At 42.5% G+C, this 20,137-nt stretch overlaps 1 protein-coding gene across 7 annotated transcripts in view; it reads right to left on the bottom strand.

The window, feature by feature from the left end:
* The window catches only part of Elmo1 (engulfment and cell motility 1), a 517,847-nt gene that overhangs the window by 350,372 nt on the left and 147,338 nt on the right, over positions 1 to 20,137 (bottom strand). For all 7 annotated transcript variants that reach the window (NM_080288.2, XM_006516544.4, XM_006516547.3 and 4 more), the window contains exons 5-6: positions 16,359 to 16,409; positions 6,809 to 6,978 (exon numbers count right to left, since the gene is read on the bottom strand). In NM_080288.2, coding sequence (NP_525027.1) covers positions 6,809 to 6,978; positions 16,359 to 16,409 — 221 coding nt within the window. The remainder of the gene's footprint in view (positions 1 to 6,808; positions 6,979 to 16,358; positions 16,410 to 20,137) is intronic.

The following is a 20,137-nucleotide window of genomic DNA, read 5'->3' as shown; positions in this document are numbered from 1 at the left end:
TTAAAATTTTAAAGAAATGTGGCAATAAAGATACCTAGACCTAATTAAGTGGCCAAATGCAACAAAGAGACATCCTGTGGCCTCAAGAGGACCAAACTTTAAAGGGCCTAACAGGTATTTATGATGAGGGAGAGGCTATGGGTCTGATCTTGAGGAAAAAGTAGATAAGGCTGGAGGAAAACACCCAGGTTTCCAAGGACAACTGTGCAAATGTGGGCAGCATAGCCTTCTGCACTATCAGGCTCTCCCAGGCTGACCTGGAGTCATTTTACAGCTCTGTATCCTATAGATAACAAATGATGCTATTGTCCTGTCTGGTAGTGATTTAATTGGCTTCCTCAGGCTTGTGGAAAACCATTTTGTATCCATTTGCAATTCCTCTCAGCATTCCTTTGCTCTCTATAAATCTGGGCCTTTTTGACTTTTCTTTGAAAATATTTCAGCCTGTCTGGTTCCCTCATATTCTATGGGTAAAGTAAATTCTTTTAACACATGGTCATGTCTTTATTTACATGAGAGTCACAACGCTACCTCTCTCGGAAGAGTATCTTTAACAAGATTACTATTGAGCCAGCCCTATTGGTGAATATTCTAGGAAGTTCCTGGACGTATGCCTCTCCTAAAGCAGTTGCAAGACTAGCGTACTGGTTAGCCCCATTGTTAACAGTTCTCCTCCCACTTGTGTCTGACCTAATATCCTGTGACTGTCTGATGAAACCATTTCAAATATATTAAACTAGTAGACTACTAGTCTCTACCAACCCCAAAGCTAAGAGTGGCATCAGACAGCCTCAGAGGCCTCTAATAGGCTCTCCAACTTTAGGGTAACCTGCCTCTCTGATGATTTCACCAACGTATTTTGATTTTTGATTTTCTGTTCTGTTACTCTGAAACATCATGAAACTGCGTCCACACTGGAATATAGAATTTAGCCCCCCCTCTGTCTGTCTGTCTCTGTCCTCTCTCTCTCTCTCTCTCTCTCTCTCTCTCTCTCTCTCTCTCTCTCTCTCACACACACACACACACACACACACACACACACACACACCTCTGTGTCAGGAGTTCTGTGCAACACTCAAAGAGCACATACTTGACTAAAGGAATGGGGTCTACAAATGCTTCCTCAGTGTGCGCGTCAACAACTCCAAAGCCACAGAGCCATCAGTCACCGTGCACAGTCATTTCCACCACAATCTCACAGTACTCAGAAGAGGCAGCAGCTCCAGTTCAGGGAAGCGAAAACCATTTGAGCAATGAGGTTTACTCTGACACTACAGTAGCAACTTCTACACAACACATATGCACACAGCACCTGGCAAAGGATGGGATGATTGGATACATGATATTTTAAAGATAATACACAAGGGCTTTCCATATCACTAAATGATTATAAAAACATCCTTTTATTTAAAAAAGCTAAATTTATGAAAAATAATCTCAGCCCAACAAGTTAGTCGAGAATTATTAATTTCACAGTTTAGAGAGAGCCCCTGGAATATATCACTATTCCTAGGAACACTAGAAAGTATATGGATTACCAGCTCAGCAATGGCACAGATGTGTTCAAAGGAACCATAAAGTATCAGGGCATCCCACAAGCTGCTGAATTCTTCTTACTGGAAAACAGTTTAAAATTCCTATGTCCTCTTATTCTAACAAAACCATCTAAAGATGTGTGTGTGTGTGTGTGTGTGTGTGTGTGTGTGTGTGTGTGATGTGTGCTTGAGTTTATGTGCACTACATGTTTGCAGATACTCAGAGTCCAGCGAACTTCTGAATCCCCAAAACTCGAGACACAAGCAGGTGTGAGCTACCTGATGTGGGTGCTGGGAACTGAACCAGGGTCCTCTGCAAAATGAAGCTCATTTTTTCTAAACTATCTCTCTACTTCCTATATGGTATTTAAATAGTCACAGTTGTAAGTTCAAAGAAGTAATCAGAAAAAGATCACAAAATAACCAGAAAATGATGAAAATCCCTTACAGTACAGGGATAATTAACCACTACAGGTATCCTTTGATTTAGTGTATTATCTGCATATGAACTACATTTCAACTATCTTCTATAAAGTAAAAACATATGTGGAAAATTACAATAAAGAAAAACATAGAAACCGTATGCATATGTATATTTAAAATAACAGGGTGATATGTGAAGATGACAAACATGTTTGCTTGTAAGCATTCTTATTTTTTTCCTTCCATACTTTTTTTTTATATCTAACAATAAATATGATTTCATAAGCAATGAGTTAATCTATAAAGACTGGGTTCTTGAGAAGCAGAGGAATTGCTTTCTTTGGTCTTGGCTGGGCTGTCCGGGGCGGTGTTCTGGCTTGCTCACATGCCTATGCTCTCATGGTCCCTCAAACTGCCAAGTAGGAAGGAAACTGTAAGTGTTCTGCCCTCCGTTCTTGGAAAAGTCTTCTGTTGTCTGTCCCCAGCAATGACTGGCCACTGAATAGGGAGGGGTGATGAGTGATCTGCACAGTTGTGTGTGTGTGTGTGTGTGTGTGTGTGTGTGTGTGTGTGTGTGAGACTTGACTGAATGACACATATTTTCCTTTTCTGGAATCAAGTCAGAGATATTATTTGCAGTGTCCGAATAGTCATCTTTTGTTCTCCACCATTCACTAACATCCTTCCCCTTGCTTGTGTTAGGCAATGTGTTTTCCCCACAACCATATTTGTTTCCATACCTGCTTCAGTTAGAATGCAGGGGTAAAATTTCAACACTCCACAAGGATGGAAACATCCATTCCAGGCTCGCAGTCCTGCTCTCTGCCAAAGTGGCACTGTGCTTCGCTTTGTTATGTATTTCACCCCGAGCCTCTCCTGGCAACAGCTGCGGAGGGACTTTAAGGAAGCCCTGGGTAAGGGCAAGTAGCTCAAACTGTCTGAATGGCATCATTACTACAAGTAAGGAGAAATTTTTCAGTGCTCTTTCTTCAGTACTTCTTAAGATTTTCCACAAGCCCCGCTAGGGAAACATCCACCTTCCCAGCAGGCTCTCTGCCTAGGAAGGCATGACAGAACGGCTTTCCAGCTGCAGAGATTTCTACTCCAAAGTTTCCTGGTTATTAATTAAAATATTGCTCAATGTCCAACCAAGAATTCACTTTACTTTTAAGAAAAATGGCTTTTTCTTTTCCTTTTAATTTGAGTAAAAGATCAGAAAACTGTCTGGGGATCAAATAAATCACCTGAGATGTGGGATTGGCAAAGGGGAGAAAGAGGCCTTGGGGTTGCATGCCTACTTCCTTAGTCTTCAAAAACAGCATGGCTTTGATTTTATGCAAAACAGTAAGGGAACACAGACAAATCCCAAGAGATGTCCTCTCTTTCCAGGAAAGTGGCATGATGGGAATGTGGAAGAAAAATGCAAAAGAGAAGGCATCCAAGATCGGGTCTCCTGCTGCTTAAACTGTCTGAAACTTGACAGGACATGTCAAGTTGCAATGGCTGAATACAGGGATTGCTATGTTAATTAGTGTTCTTTTGAAAATAAAAATAAGTCCTGAGATGTACTGCTCACGTATAAAATGTATTCTTTGTTCACAAGGAACATCTGGTGTTAATATCCTCTCTCAGTGTAAATGAGCGCCATGATATGACTAAGACCTGCCTTTGACAATCTGGAGCTAGGCATAGGGGTTACTCTGAATACAACAGCAGGCTATGACAATCCGTGGAGGCAGGCAGTAGGATAGGTGAGACGTGAGAATCTTAGCAAGGTATGGACATTCTTTTCTTGACAAAGAAAAGTGGTAGTGGTCCTTTGATGAGTGTTACAGGCTGAACTATGACCTCCCCAAAATTCCTATGTAGAAGCTGCAACCTCCGGGACTTTAGGATGGAGCTTCAACTGGAGACAGGATCTTGCAAAGGCTGATTACTTCAGAATAAGGGCATTCAGATGGGATCTAATCCAATCTGGCAGGTGTCTCTGAGAGGACCATGTCTGAATACGAGGAGATACTAGGATGTATAGGCATATGGAGAAGGCACATGAGAACACAGGGAGAAGGCAGCCATCTGTATGGTAAAGATAGACCTCAGAAGAAACAAACCATAGTAACACCTTCCAGCCTTCAGAAAGGGGGAGGAGGAGCATTTTTGTTGCTTAACCAGTCTCTGGAATTGTGTTATGGAACTCTTAGCTATGGGACAGTAAAATGGAGAGGGTCTGGATATGCAGGCTTCATTACTCAAATACAGTGGCCAGCCACAACCTTGTATTTGTGATACATACATAACACATGGACCCCTGACTTGGGGGCTGTTACTATTCAAGTTGTAATTATTATTGCCATCCTTGTAAATTCAAATGGATGCACACAACTCATTCAAACTGTAAAGATTAAAAAGCTAAAGTGCCCAGATATCGTGGTAGATAGATAGATAGATAGATAGATAGATAGATAGATAGATAGATAGATAGATAGCTATAGACATAGATATAGATATCCTACTTACTCTTAGCAGTTGGTATCACCTCTGCCACTAGAACATTCCCCTTGCAAATATTACCACTGGAACATGTCAGCAAATATAGTAGCAGCTTTCTAACTTAATCTAGCAGGCTAGCAAATGTCCCTGAAACAGAAGCCTCAAAAGGCTCACTGTGTCCAGGAGGATCAGTGGCCATCCGGTGAGGAGATACGGTAAGGACACACTCATCCCAGTCAAAAGGGATTCTCCACTGCGCACTGGAATCCAAAATAAAAGGACGGTAAACCTGTTATAGTCAACACGAACTTGAAGAGCTTTATGATCACCTTGTAAATGGGTCTCTGAACACGCCTCCAATGTACAAAGGCCTACCACTATGGAGGGGCACCATTCCCACGGCTGGGATTCTGGATTGTACGAAAAGGAGAAAGTGAGCGAGCAGAGCACACTCTAAGCTTCCTGACGGTGGATGCAATGTGAGCAGCATTCCCTCATCATGAGAAACTTCACCATGGCAACTTCACCATGATGGACTACAGACTTCACCTTGAAATTGAGTCAAACTGAACCTTTTTTCCCTTAAATTGCTTTTTTAAAAAAACACTTTACTTTTATTTTTAAGTGTGTGTGTGTGTGTGTGTGTGTGTGTGTGTGTGTGTGTGTGTGTGCTATGTGCACTTGTAAGTATGGGTGCCATAAAAACCCAGAAAAAGGTACCAGAAGCCCTGGAACTGGATTTATAGCTGGTTATGTGGGCAGCCTGATATGGGTCCCCTGGAAAAGCAGCATAGGCTCTTAACCACTGAACAACCTCTCCTTTCTGTCAGCCTATTTTCTTACAGCAACAGAAAAATAGCTATGACCACAGCCATCCTGCATTTCCTCTGACACTTCTGTCAGAGGAGGCCCTTTCTCTTCCTGATCAAATCTCCTGCTTCTGACTCATTCTCAGGTTCTTCCTGGCTGTTTTAAGGTCCACCATGTCTAAAGGGGAGTTTAGTCATCGCACAAACCAAACCAGCAGCCCAGGGCTACTGTCTACGGTGGCCTTGTCCAGATCACCAACACTTGTCAATGTTCTCAGGTTTGATTTGGTTTTTTATTTGGTCTGAGAAATGTTTCCTACTCGTCTCCAAGACAGGATTCCCAATTCTAAACTCTAGAGAACATTATAGGCTGGGGGAGGCTCACGTTGTTGTAAAACCATACTGTCTTTGAATGAAAACCAAAGAATCTTTCACTAATGCTAACTGCAAAAGCCTAATGATACCTAGTGTGGAAGGACGGAGAGCCAGGAAGAGGAGGGAGGAGAAACCACACAGGTCTCCAATGTCTACAGTGGCCCATTTGTTCTTTGTATTCCTGAGAATAGAAGGAGAGTCAAGAACCAGCCTTTAGGCCCAGTTCTCAGTGACTCTTCCTCCTCTTCCTCTAAAGCTATCCTTATCAATGCACTAATGTGTAACTAACTGAATCAGTCTTGCCAAACGCGTGCTGCCCGTGCCACCAGCAGCCGACACCATGGCCAATCGTTCTGGTCCTCTTCCTTCCCATTGGCATCTGATGATCAGGATGATTGGAACTGATGATTGGAAGCTGGACCAGCCTTGCACCTTAGTCTTTCCAGTTTCACCAGAGACAAACCTCTCTACCAGAAATGCTAACACACCCCTCCATCATGAGAACACAAGCTTCCTCCAGCTCATGTTCAATGTCTCATCCTCTATAAGGATGAGATGTAAGCGGCCCAGCCTCCAGCCCTCTGCCCTCTGCAGGAATTAATAACTAACTCAGTTCTAACTGTATAATAATCTCCACCAATTCTGGAAAGATGAGGCTCACATTGAAAAAATTCTGCCACCATTCTGCATAACCAATAAATACATATTACTTTAAGTTTTTAATTATGCATGTTTTAATCATTAAAGTATTCCTTTTGAAAAGTATTTTAAGAGTGCTCTAAATGCCTCAAAACATATGATCACATTCTGATTTTTATTCCAGGCAGAGAAATGAAGCTATCTTGGATAAGAAAGGAGTTTGAGGGATTAATAGTCTAGAGAATTATAGGTTTAATGTGGGGTAGGCCTTTTGAGGCAATGTATTTAATGTACCTCCAGTATTATGAAAATTCAGGTGTGCAGGGACTCTTAGCATGCTCCACCCCATAACTGGTGTCTGAAGGATACAGCTACGGGAATCACAAAACCATGACCTGCCGATATGTTCAAGCCACTTTTCCACAGAGTCTGGTCACAGTCTAGTCTTTAAAGCTGGAACCTGCCAGAATAAAGAAGGTAGCAGACACCACAGTGCTAGAGTAGACAGAGGGAGAGACGAGGACGAAACATGCTTACTCAGTGCCACTTTCCACCATCTGAGTGAGAAGTGAGATGCCATCCAGGTTTATGAACTCCTGAGCAAAGGTAACATCCCGGGAGAGGCTGGCCAAGTCCTTCAGGGCTTCCAACTTGGCATCCATACTTGATGACTGTATTCGTTCATGGAGCTGCTGGGCATTCTGAGCCTTCAGGGAGGAGGGAAAAAAAAAACAGAAAGAATATAAGTACAGGCTATGAATATTTGTGTGTGTGTGTGTGTGTGTGTGTGTGTGTGTGTGTGTGTGTGTGAGTGTGTGTGTGTATGTGTGTGTGTATGTGTGTGTGTATGCGCGTGTGTGTGTATGTGTGTGTGTGAGTGTGTGTGTATGCGTGTGTGTGTGTGAATGTGTGTGTGTGTGTATGTGTGTGTGAGTGCATGTGTGTGTGAGTGTGTATGTGTGTGTGAATGTGTGTGTGTATGCGTGTGTGTGTGTGTGAATGTGTGTGTGTGTATGTGTGTGTGAGTGTGTGTGTGTGTCTGTGTGTCTGTGTGTCTGTGTGTCTGTGTGTGGAGTGGGTACAAAAGCACAAATTCCATGAGTCCCTGGGAGATGAATATGCACAGAGCAGAAGCACAGGCTCCCTGTGCATAGCAGCAAGGCACTTCAGCAGCAGGTTTCCATCAGAAAGACCCCTCCCTCCATCACTCTATCCTTCCTTCCAGGAGGAGAACAACAGGGCCCAGTTCATGGAAGAATGAAAAACAAGGGCAAGTGCACATGAATATTAAAGCCTGCAAACTGATAGGGTGTGACAGACAGGAAGAGAAAGGGAGGATGTTTACTTTTTCAATAAATTTATTATCTAGAAGTGACAAAAAGCCACTTGCTTAGTTAAGCAATTACACAAATTTATACATCATGATTACCCATTCAGTCAAAACTCTGAGTAATAACTGCCTGCATTCAGAAGCTTCATTAGACACACAAATGAGTCTCTGCACTTTCCAGCAGCATGTATTTCTCACACACTGGCTACTTGCTGTATGAAATTAAAACAGAATAACTCCAAGTACAATTAACAGCACTTCCTAGAACTAATGTTCTCCTTGCTGTGGCTTCTGCATTCAGAGCAGAGAGGAGTGCAAAGGCATTAGCAGGGCTAAGCTTCGGAGAATCAGTGAGCATCTGTCCCAGTCTTCTCATCAAGGTTTGCTGGGGTCTGCCTTTAGCGGGGCAGGCAGTGGGACAAATTGCAGGCCCCACCCTCTTAGTTATTTAGCTTCAAACCATAGTGGCTGATAACATATGCCATACTCAGGCTCCTCTGGCATTTGCTGTTTCCTTTGATGTTTTGTGGCACTGGAAGGATACAGCAAGATGGAGGCACTATGGTTTGGAAGTCATTTGTCCCCCAGTGGTTGCTGTGTTGGGAGATGGAGCCCCAGGAAGGACAAGCCAAAAGGTGGTATGACCTTGGGAGGCGGGGCTTAGTGGGAGTGTTGTTTCTGGCCCCTAACTGGTGATGCTCTGTCTGTCTTCCTTCACACCTCACCTCTCTCCCTTGCAGGCTCTCGCTAACATGGCTTCCACAATGACTGCCTGAACAAAGTTGAGTTGATAACAATGCCAAGTTTTTGAACCTCTGGAACTATAAACTAAACCAACTTCATGTTTTTTGTAAATTATCCAGCCTCAAGTATTTCATTATAAAATGAGAAAGAGCATAATACATATTATTTTATATCAACAACCAGCTAACTCTGCTGAACAGAAGTTAGTTACAAAACAGCTGAAGAACACCCTGTGCTCCAATAGAGTATAAATTAGGAGTAGAAAGCAGTCCCCTGTAGAGAAAAGGAAGACAGAAAGGAATTCCAAGGAGTTGTTTTGGAACCTAGAGAGAGAGCACATACTGCATAGTATAGTCAGAGTGTACCAGCCTTTCCCATTATGTCACAGTCAGTAGCAGAAATCAGAAAAGAACAAAGACATTGGAGCCGGGATGGAGGATGAGACTCACTCCTGGGAAGCAGCCAAGCCATAAGTCACTCAAAGTCCATTGGCTTACAAAGAGACCTAAGAGAGCTGGATGCAGACCACTCGGTCTTTTAGCATCATTTGTCCAAATATTTATGGGTACATAAAATTGCAACGGGTACTCCAAATTTGGATGTTTTGATGAATATTTTAAACTGATATAACACTGTCCTAGCATAATTAACCAAAGTGAGTCACTCTGAATTCCTTGAAAACTACATTTTTATCCACAGGATATCATTTTCTCTACAGATTGTAACAACTCAGAAATCACCTCACTTCTCTCAGCATCATTGATTAAAATTGCAGTATTTGATGATATGAACAGGATTAACGACTAACCGTCACGCACGATGTGTTCTCACCCCTTATTCTAAAACCTTGATGAACTAATTCATTTAATCTGAACTGAGTCTAATCATATAGACACTTCCTATTTTCTTCATCTGACAAAGGTAACTGAAGTGACATGGAAGCTAAGTGACAGACATGCCCCGGCTCACACAGCTCCTCATCATTGGCTGAGATAAAACCAGGGCAGCTCAACTCTGCAGCACAGCATTCAACAGAGGCTTGCAGAACACACCTGATCCAGACAGCTTCTAAAGCCACAGATCCTTCAGCCACACAATGTCTTGGTTTGAAAGCCTGGGTTGGGGTCTCCAAAAACATCTGGTGAACAAGCTCGGGCTACCCTGCTGCCTCTTCCCAACCCCAGGCTGAAATGATGCTCCACACAAATAAGATTCAGCACCTTGCAGCAATGGTGGGACCATGCAACTCTGGTTCTATTACCTATTCCCACCTCTGTCCTTCCCATCCAGGCCACTGTAAAGCCTTCCAGCTCCACTGTACCAAGAAGAAAATCTGCCCCACCTTTAAGGCTGTGCAGTTTTCAGCAAAGACCTTTGGCTGAGTAGAACTATATTGTGCGACTCTTTCTTGTTCGTTAGTTATGCCTTTGATAGGGAACTACTTCAAGGTAAATTAATTAATTAGTTCATTTAAAATAAGGGAAGAGGGACAACAAGTAAAACCTGGGCAGAGACGTCAAGACTCCTACAGATTATGCCAAATATTCACACTACCTAGAGTCCACAGACCCCAAGGCCCTATACATTTCTCTGGGAAAATACTCTGTTCTCATTGGCCCAAAGGCCTGAAGACTGTGTGTGCTGGTCCTGGGTGGTGTTTTTCCCTTGAGGCAAGCCACGCTCCTTTCCTGGAATTTACTGAATGAGCAACTCAACTTAAAGCTCGGTGCTGTGCTCCCAACTTTCCTTGTGTGCCTTTGAGAGGTCTTCATCTTCATCTCAGGGCTCACATAAAGCATGGGAGAGGGCACAAAGAAGACTTGTGGGGCTGAAGCAATCCAATGTGGTCAAAGCTCCTTGGTAGCTGAGACATCAGCTCTGCCACTGATCACTCCAGGTGAGACCTATTTTCCCATAAGTAAATCCACCCAGGAACTGGGATGGGATTATATTGAAGGTTCCCTGCAACCTACAAAGTGACAGCTAAGCAGAAACCCCACCCTCCTTCATGAGTGGGCCAGGAGAAGGACTCTATATATGTGAGTCCCAGATGTGCCGTCCAATCAAAATATCATATAGAACTGACAGGATGCTGTTAAGGCAGCACCTGTGCAGAGGGACCTGGAAGAGGTCGGATGGGTATTCATCTTTCCCAATCTCTAACAGATCTAGATACAAAATTTTCACTCTACAGAATAAAGCTAAAGAAGGAAAGTCTTTAATGATCAAACTGGGTTTTAAAAAGGGAAATTTCTTGTCTAAATATCAATCGATGACAGAAAAGCACACAATTTTGCTTAACACTCTTCTCTGATTTTTTTAATCATCTATTTTAAAACAAAGTTAAGCCTCATAATCCTTATTCTCTGACTCATAGATACTTCTGGAAAGTTTATTCTGAGTCTCACACATGTGAAATACAGCAACAAACAAGATTTACCCATTTTGGAGAGAGAGAAGGACACTTTAAAATAATAGAAATAAAAATTAAATAACATGTTGCCAATGGGAATACTAACATGGAGGGCTATGGCAGAAAACACCAGAGAGTTCTTTAGATAGGGTGATCCAAGAACAAGCTGCCTAAGGAAGGCAGTGTCAAGCATGCATATTGAGTTGGGAGGATGCAGTAGACAGAAGGGCTGGTAAGTGCAGCTCTACAGGTGAAGCAAGCCTGGAGTATCTGGAAGGATAGGCAAGAAGGCTCCTGGAAGGATGAAACACAAATGGAAGGGAGAAGGGACAGAAGAGGTGACAGGACACAAGGCCTTTGTGCTCCAGGGTATGGAGAGCTGGGACTTCTTGGGAGGTGACGTGCTTCTGGGAAATGACGCATTTGGACATCTACTGTGGATGCCTGCTGCACCAAATGAATAGGAGACCTCAAAGTAGTATTTACATTCCCACAGCAGATGTTCATGTTGAACATGTGACAGAGGATGGCATATGTGGAATTACTAACCAAATTCCAAGAAAATATGAGATAGAATATAGCTGTGTGAGATAGATAAGTATAGCTTTTAATAAACATACTAAGGGCAGTCAGTCTGTTTGTAAAGGCAGAGTACATGCATACAAGGATGTTTGTGTCCACTAGCACATCAACTCCAGGAGAAGAATAGACTTGTTAAATAGAATCTTAGGATCTGCAACAGTACCTGGCACTCACAAGGAGTTTGAAAGATGTCACTAAATAAAGTACTTTATATATATATTGCAAATTAAAATGTGACTAGTTGATAATTTTCCTGGTATCAAGCTTGGTTTTATTACACCATAATGGTTCTGTACTGCTTTCATATTTGAGATGAAAGAACCATGATTATGAAAAGCAAGATGGCCTTGGTTCCGATTTTTCAGGCTCAGAACAGTTAGGAGTTTATCAGGGAGCGTATCAGATAGTTAGTTTTATTTCCTGGTACTGTTTCAAGGACAGAAAACAAGTTTCATTTCAAGCCACTCAAATAGTTCCAATGGATGGACTGGTGCTGGGCTTGGGAACAGTGATCCACGAGGAATCACCTAGAGACACAGGAAGGGACGGAACGTACACATACACAGAACAAGCCATCTGTGCTCTTCAAGTAACTCCCTTCCAAACATCCAGCATAATTCTAGCCCGATAAAGTCAATTAAAAAGGGAGATTTTCTATGTTTCTGAAAATTCCTTAAATTTACACTTTGCCGCTTTTCCTAAGTTCCTCCATGTGCACCTCCATGTGGATGAGGCTGGGAACATGTAACCTGGCCCTCGCTGACCCTACCAGCTGTCCTCTCACCTAGGTTCTTCAGGTTGAGGCTTCTAAAGCACTGGGGAAAATAGAACACAGACACTGTGTAACTCTTTCAATTTTTGTGTGGGAGGCACTGAGGCCTTGTGCTCACAGATAAGCACCAGGCGAACCTTGGAAAATTAAACACACAGTGCTGTACCTTCAAGAGAAAGAATGCAAATACTTGTTATCTACCCAGAAGGCTGGGAATGGACGAGCTTTCTAGACTGGAGACCTTTGCACTACCTGTCTGGCCAGAGACAACACTGGACCCTCCCCAGGACTCTTGTCATAAGTCTGTTTTTCTCAGTCAATCTATACAACCTCTTTATGGAAGGTGTCATGCCTACTTTATAAAGTTTCTGTGTAGCCACATCTGACTTTTATTTTAGTGTATTTTGTTCCTCAAAGAGATTTATGTATGCTTTGTTGGGCATGCATGATTAATGATCACCAGAGTTTTCCCCAAATTGTTCTATGCTTACATATGCCTAAAATAAAGCATTTGCGATCAGACTGCAGAAGTTTGAACCAACACCAGGTTCTAGGTTCCCAGTGAGCAGAACTGCTTTCTTGTCTCCTATGGATCATGTCTCTCTGAAGGCCTGTTACAGTTAGAGAGAACCCACTCACTTTTCAAACCAGTGCAGATTTAAAAATCCGTGCAGGTTTATAATACTACAATTCTTGTTGATAACAATCTCTGATAATGATAGGTAATGAGAGAATCTATAGAATGACTGATATATCAAAATCCTTATCACCATAGGAACTAGCCCCCAAAATCACTGTGACAGGCCTTCTGATCTGGATGATTCTCAGAGTGGACCTGGAACACCAGAGAACAGCCAGGAGGATTATGCTTGAAGACCACAAGGCACTATGGGTACTTAATTAGCAGTGAGGGTTTCCTCTAAACAAGGAACGGAATGAGAAAGCAGGAGGAGAAGGAACTCGTCCATGTGCCTTAATGGCTCGACACATAGTCACATAGACTGCAAAGCAGAAATGTTTCTGGCTGTCGACCTGATGATTTACTTTCTACATACTATGATAAATCTATAATAAGTTTAATGAAAAGGGGTACGACCACAGGAGATATGCATGCGTACTTCAGTAAGAGACTATGCAGTAAAGAGCTAGTGTGCTGCTAAGCACCTGTGGAGACCTCTGAGAGACATTTGGATCCTCTTATTAGAATATATCTTTTTTCATGTCTATAATCAGAAAAGGCATTGTTGTACACACGCTGTTCTGCCATCTGCTTTTGTACTTAGTAATGGTCCTTAGAGATGCCTCTAGAGTGCTACACGCTAAGTTCTTACTCAAATGATAACTGGGTTCCAGATTTAATCAGTTGAAGAACCGCTTGGATGCACATGTGTGTGGTCCTGTGGTTTTGTGGATCTACTCATCAGGTACATTCTTAACAGGAGAATTAAGACCAAAGTTAATGTATGTAATGTGCTTGGATGGAAACAGCAAGGTTACATGCCAGTGCTACCTCAGTCCATACTCATCCACAGCATCTTCTGCTCACAGTAATTAGAACATAAACTGTTCCCTTTTTTAAAAAAGACTCAGACCTTTCTACATGTATGCATGCACATACAGATACATAATTTCTCATTTTTGCTTCCACTATACCTATGACCACACATATTAAAAAGCAGTCTCTATGCACTCATAAAGGATTATGTAAATTAGAAGTCAACCCTAGGTCATGCAGACTACCACTTCTTTTTTGATATAGTATTCCTGATGCTGTAGCTGGAGTTATTTCCAAACACAAAGGTTTTGAAGATTTTATTTTTGGATAGTTAAATGTATCAACCTTTTGATAATAGCTCCTATAATAGGAATTTACTCAACATGTTTTCCATATGGTGCATGTCCTCAGAGTCAGGTTCTGCGTATGACCAGGGCAGGTGGACAGGGGCACAAGTCAGCTTCTACTGAAGCTGGCAGGCCTGCTCTGGAGCCTACGTATATGTATGCACACACTCTGTACCACACCTGCGTGTGTATGTGTGCGCATGTGTGCACGCATACATGTGTCCATGTGAGTCTATGTCTAAAATCATGTACGTAACTTGGTATACACGTATATATGTTGTTATCTATTTTCAGTCAACCACTGAAGAAAAGGAAGTTCATATAAAAGAGTTATATAAAAACAATACTGGTTTCTTTATAGCACTCTAATACTGCCTAACAAATTTGATGTAGACACTTCTTTATTTTTTATTATATACACAAAAAGCAAGTCAGGCCAGTCATGGTAGCGTGTACCTTTAATTAGGTCACTTGGGAGGCAGAAGCAGGCAAATGTCTATGAGTTTAAGTCCAGCCTAGGCTACATAGGAACACAGCAGCCAGGATGATATAGAGATCCCATCTTAAAAACATAAATAAATTTATTGTTTGAAGTGAGATGGCCTGTATGACCCGTTTTCATTTAAATACAAACTAATAGAAAACAATTCAGCAATGAATAAAACTTTCCATTTCCATATAAACTGCTGTGCACTAACACCTAGTTATAGACCCTGTGGCTTCAGCCCAATCGGAAGAGGCTCTCGTAAGTGCAGGTGCCTGGGCCGCATTCTCACACTCTGTTGCCCCATTTGCAAGGCTAACATCAGCATCTCTAAGTCCCACAGCTGTCCTAGTGTAGAGGCCACTACTATAGAATATGCAGTGGTCCCTTGTGAATGGACTATATTATAACAGTGTCTTGTACACTCCCTTGACTATCTTTCCCAGAACCCCAAGTTTGAGAATCATTCTTTGACAAGGACACATCCACTGTCTCTGATGACAACTTATCAAAAAATTCTCTTTACAGAAAAACCCTCTCCCTTACACTGAGCCCTTTGTTATTTTTTTTTTTTTTTTTGCATGGGATTGTTCTCATGGGAGTGCATAGTGTACACTGAGACTATTCCTACCCACACCCTTTACCTCTCCCGCTCCCTCTCAGTACTCCCTCTGTTGGACAGTTTCCCCTCCTCTTTCACATCATCACTGCATATGGAATATAGTTAGGAAGCCAGGGCAGCAGCACAGAGAGCCAGCCTAGATACAGCACTAAGCCTTGCTGCGCTGGAAATTAGCAAATGAAGTAGAAGCCCAGAAACCTAATGACGTGGTAGCTTCTAAGGTCAAGTTAGCAGCAATTCGACCTGATGAATGAAGGCCTGTGAAAAGCCCATGAAAATCGGCTCAGCTCATATTGTAGCCAGTCAAATCCAGATGCAAATCTATGCCTGGCATGAAGGCACTGGAAGACGGCTCCACCAAGTCCAGCAGGCAGCCCACAGAGCTCATCCCTGTGTTAGGTTCAAGATGGCTCGGGGTAAAATGTTTGGGTTTTTCAGGCTTTAATGTAATTTTCAATGAGAAGAATTTGTGGTAGCTACAGTACCCACATGTTGATTGTAGCCAGATGCTTTCCCCAATTTTTAATTTTATTTTTAGCCTAGCACATGGCTGCAGTGGAAACTGAGAATGATAGATAGACGATACACATTTCATCACATTTGCAGTGTGAAAATAGTAACACTTGGGGTACTTTGTGCATGTTATTTTTCAGGAAAGCAAGGAAGTGCATTTTGGAGAAATGTACTTTAAATATGCTAATGTTGCTATGCAGCATCTCCACACATAAGAGAGATCACGATCCCAGCTATAATCTAAATATATTTCGGCATCTTGTTTAGCAGCTTCTATTCAGAGACCTTCAAACGTTTTATATAGATTAACCCAGAGGAAAACAGCATAAGCAGGCAATACTCTTGAGCTGGTTTTAGGAAATGCTTTAATAACAGACCCAAGCTAGAGAATGATCCAATACCCACCCACCCCATCCTACACACACAGAGGAAAGGCAATAGTAGGCTCTGTTTTTTCATTGCCTGTATCTGTCCTATGACATGAGGTAAAATGGGCTAACCAGATCAGACAGCCACTCTCCCACTGTACTGTGAGAATGGCTGCTGGGCTGACTGCCACAGGTGAAGTCCTCACCATCCATTGACTTGCCATTGTCCTGAGACAATGTCGCCCCTGTTGTAGAAAAGAGAAGGTAGACTGCTCCCGGGCACGTAGAGCCTCCCTGGGAGGTTACTGTACCCAGATTCTCCAGAAGTCACACTTGTTGGTCCCTACCCACAGTTACATAGTGCAGACCAGAGTTGGGGGGATTTTAATGAAAAGCCATAAGCTAAGATCAACTTACTGGAGATGTGGTTAATCGAAGGATCGTGCCATTTTTTATTTCGTTGCGATTCTGCAAAAGATGAAAGAAAAGCTTTAATAAATCTTTTAAGTAGAAGCTTGATAAGAGAAGAAAAAGGCAGCTATAACTCAGCCTTGATTCTATGCAGCATTCTAAGATTTTCTCTGTTCTCATTTGTGTAATTTTCAATTACTTCTACAAAGAAGCTTAACTCAAAGAATAGTAATATGAGACCCCAAAATCCAAAGCAAAGCAATAACTGTAAAAGTGTAATCAGAGAAAAGCGCCTAGAAGTTCTATAACTCAGAACTAAAAACATGTCTACATAAAAGTTTCTAGACTGATATCTACAGAAATATTTACTCAAATCAAAAAAGTTTTTAAGGCAGAGGCAGATGGATTTCTGAGTTCGAGGCCAGCCTGGTCTACAGAGTGAGTTCCAGGACAGCCAGGGCTATACAGAGAAACCCTGTCTCAGAAAAAACAAACAAAAACAACAACAAAAACAAAAACAAAAAAAGTTTTAAAATTAATCATTGTATCAGTCACTTGACCTTCTCTCCAAATAAAATGGAAAAAAATACAATTGAATATATCTAAAATAGTTCATTTTTGTTCTCCAAAGCATATCTCAATAAACCTGCAGTTTTAAAGGGCATCGGCTGGTTCCTTGTGCGTGATCCCTTAAAGTAAGAAGCAAGCATGGGGCCTCCCTCAGCATCCTTAGCAGTGAAAGTTGGATCTCACTGATCAGTCCAGTTCTTCCAACCAGAGTGTGTGCACCCTGCTCAGACTCCAGAAGGTGGCCATCTAGAAGGACTCTCCCTGGCCATAGCCCCAAGGAGCTGAGACAAAGAGGCTTATTTTCCACATCCTGTAAAACAGGCCACAGGCTGCGATGCAGCAGGAGTGCAGAGGAGATAGGAAATTCCTCCCTGATGTGTCAAAGGCCCATCCATCACTTGTTTCCATGGCTAATTTTCACTAGTTATACACAATAAATTCTCTACAAAGAACAAGCTGTCAGGGGCCAGGTTGAGCACTCCTTCCAAAAGAAAAGTATTTATGGTTAGACTCTAGAGAAATAGATAACCTCATTAAAAAATGGGGTACAGAGCTAAACAAAAAACTCTCAACTGAGAAATACCGAATGGCTGAGAAGCACCTAAAAAAGTCTTCAACATTCTTAATTATCAGGGAAATGCAAATCAAAACAACCCTAAGATTCCACCTCAGACCAGTCAGAATGGCTGAGATCAAAAATTCAGATGACAGCAAATGCTGGCGAGGGTGTGGAGAAAGAGGAACACTCCTCCATTGCTGGGGGATTGCAAGCTGGTACAACCAATCTGGAAATCAGTTTGGTGGTTCCTCGGAAGATTGGTCATAGTACTACCTGAGTACCCAGCAATACCTCTCCTGTGCATATACCCAGAAGATGTTCCAACTTGTAATAAGGACACATACACCACTATGTTCATAGCAGCCTTATTTATAATATAGCCTTATTCATAGCCAGAAGCTGGAAAGAACCCAGATGTCCCTCAACAGAGGAGTGGATACAGAAAATGTGGTACATTTACACAATGGAGTACTACTCAGCCATTAAAAACAATGAATTTATGAAATTCTTAGGCAAATGGATGGATCTGGAGGATATCATCCTGAGTGAGGTAAGCCAATTAGAAAAGAACATGTATGGTATGCACTCACTGATAAGTGGATATTAGCCCCAAAGCTTTGAATACCCAAGATGCAATTCACAAACCATATGAAACTCAAGAAGAAGAAAGACCAAAGTGTGAATACTTCGATCCTTCCTAGAAGGGGGAACAAAATACCCATGGAATGAGTTACAGAGACAAAGTGTGGAGCAGAGACTGAAGGCATGACCATCCAGAGACTGCCCCACCTGGGGATCCATTCCATATACAATCCCCAAATTCAAACACTATTGTGGATAACAACAAGTGTTTGCTGGCAAAAGCCTGATATAGATGTCCCCTGAGAGGCTCTGCCAGTGCCTGACAAATACAGAGGTGGATGCTATCAGCCATCCATTGGACTGAGCGCAGGGTCCCCAATGAAGGAGCTAGAGAATCAACCCAAGGAGTTGAAGGGGTTCACATCTCCATAGGAGGAACAACAATATGATCTCACCAGTACCCCTAGAGCATCCAGGGACTAAACCACCAACCAAAGAGTAGGCATGGTGGGACTCATGGCTTCAGCTACATATGCAGCAGAGGATGGCCTATTTGGTCATCAATGGGAGGAGAGGCACTTGGTCCTGTGAAGGCTCTATGCCCCAGTGAAGGAGAATGCCAAGGCCAGGAAGTGAGAGTGGGTGGGTTGGTGAGCAGGGGGAGGAGGAAGGGGATAATGGGAGAGGGTTTTTGGAGGGAGACCAGGAAAGGGGATAACATTTAAAATGTAAATAAAGAAAATATCTAATAAAATTTTAAAAATAGAAAAGTACTTCTGGATACTTCATGTCACACAAAGACAAGCCTGAAACCCATCCCCAGTAAAAAATAAAGCCCAACACAATCCCTTCATCACTATCTAGGACGTCCCAGAAACACCAAGCCACAGAAACCTATAGGAAACTATCGTTTTATTACCACAGGGACAAGCAGTGGCCACAGGGCAGGCTGGCTGGGAAGAGCAGTGTTCATTCACTTCCTTTCAAGCTTAATGCATGCAGGAGACTGAAGAGGAAGCCAGCTAGCTGCAAACACTAGTTACAAAGTACTGAGGGAGCTGGATATACGCAATCTCTCCTCCAGGGCCAGCCTCTGAGTACACTGAGGAGACAGAGTCAGAAGAAACTGAAATCCTTCTTAACTAGGGATTCTAGAGAACAGTGGTCTCTCAGAAAGTCCTCAGATCAGGTGAGACTGAGCAGCCGTGTTCCAAAGAGAGAAAAAGTAGGCTGGATCTACGCCTTCCAATTCGAGAAAGAAAACAGAAAAATTTAGAGATATTTTCTCATGAAAAAATTAGAGTGGGGGAGTTGGGTATTTTATTCTGTTTTTTTTAAAGTGCTAATACTCTGGCATTGAGCTAAAGTTTTTTTTGTTGTTGTTGTTGTTATTGTTGTTTTGTTTGTTTGTTCGTCTTTAGTGTTTATCTAACCACCACAATAACTCTATGCACATTTTAAAGATCAGAAACCAGAGCCATCTTGATCCAACCCCAGGGTCAAGACTGGAGGACTGTGTCCTAGGTGATCCCACACTGCTCTGCCTGTCCATCCTGTCGGCTTCCTTCCTGGAGCACTCCCAACTGTCAGCAAGCTTTTATGAGATCAAAGAAGTGGGAAGGAAGTTAAAGAAAGACCTGCAAGAGGTTCCAGGGGTTCTAGTAGGAGCTGGACTGGGAGAGAACGAAATCTGCCCCCAGGCTCCTGTGTGGGGTCTTCACTTTCTGCAATCAGAGCAAGACTTCTATGAAGAAAGGAAGAGGTTGGTTTGTCCACTTGAAATGAAAGCAGTTTCTCTTGTTCTTACTATGACAGCTGTCACACTCCCATGCCCCTGGGTCAACAGCTAACTCTTTCTAATCAGTGATTTTGGATAGAGATGAGGGTGGGGGACAGGATGGGACAGGAAAGGAGGGAAAGGCAGAAGAGCTAACTCATTACAAACTTTTAGCTCCCGAGACAAGGCAAACTGAACTCAAAAAGAATGTCAGTGGCACATACAGCCTTGCTGCCGGGACAACATCCTATCAGGAAGACCAACCAGACCCCACCTCTTGCATCCTGGCTGTAAAAT

The sequence above is a fragment of the Mus musculus genome, chromosome 13, assembly GCF_000001635.26.
Source record: "Mus musculus strain C57BL/6J chromosome 13, GRCm38.p6 C57BL/6J".
Classification (NCBI taxonomy): Eukaryota; Metazoa; Chordata; class Mammalia; order Rodentia; family Muridae; genus Mus; species Mus musculus.
The sequence above is the reverse complement of the archived record's forward strand: the minus strand, read 5'-3'. Positions and strand labels throughout refer to the sequence as shown.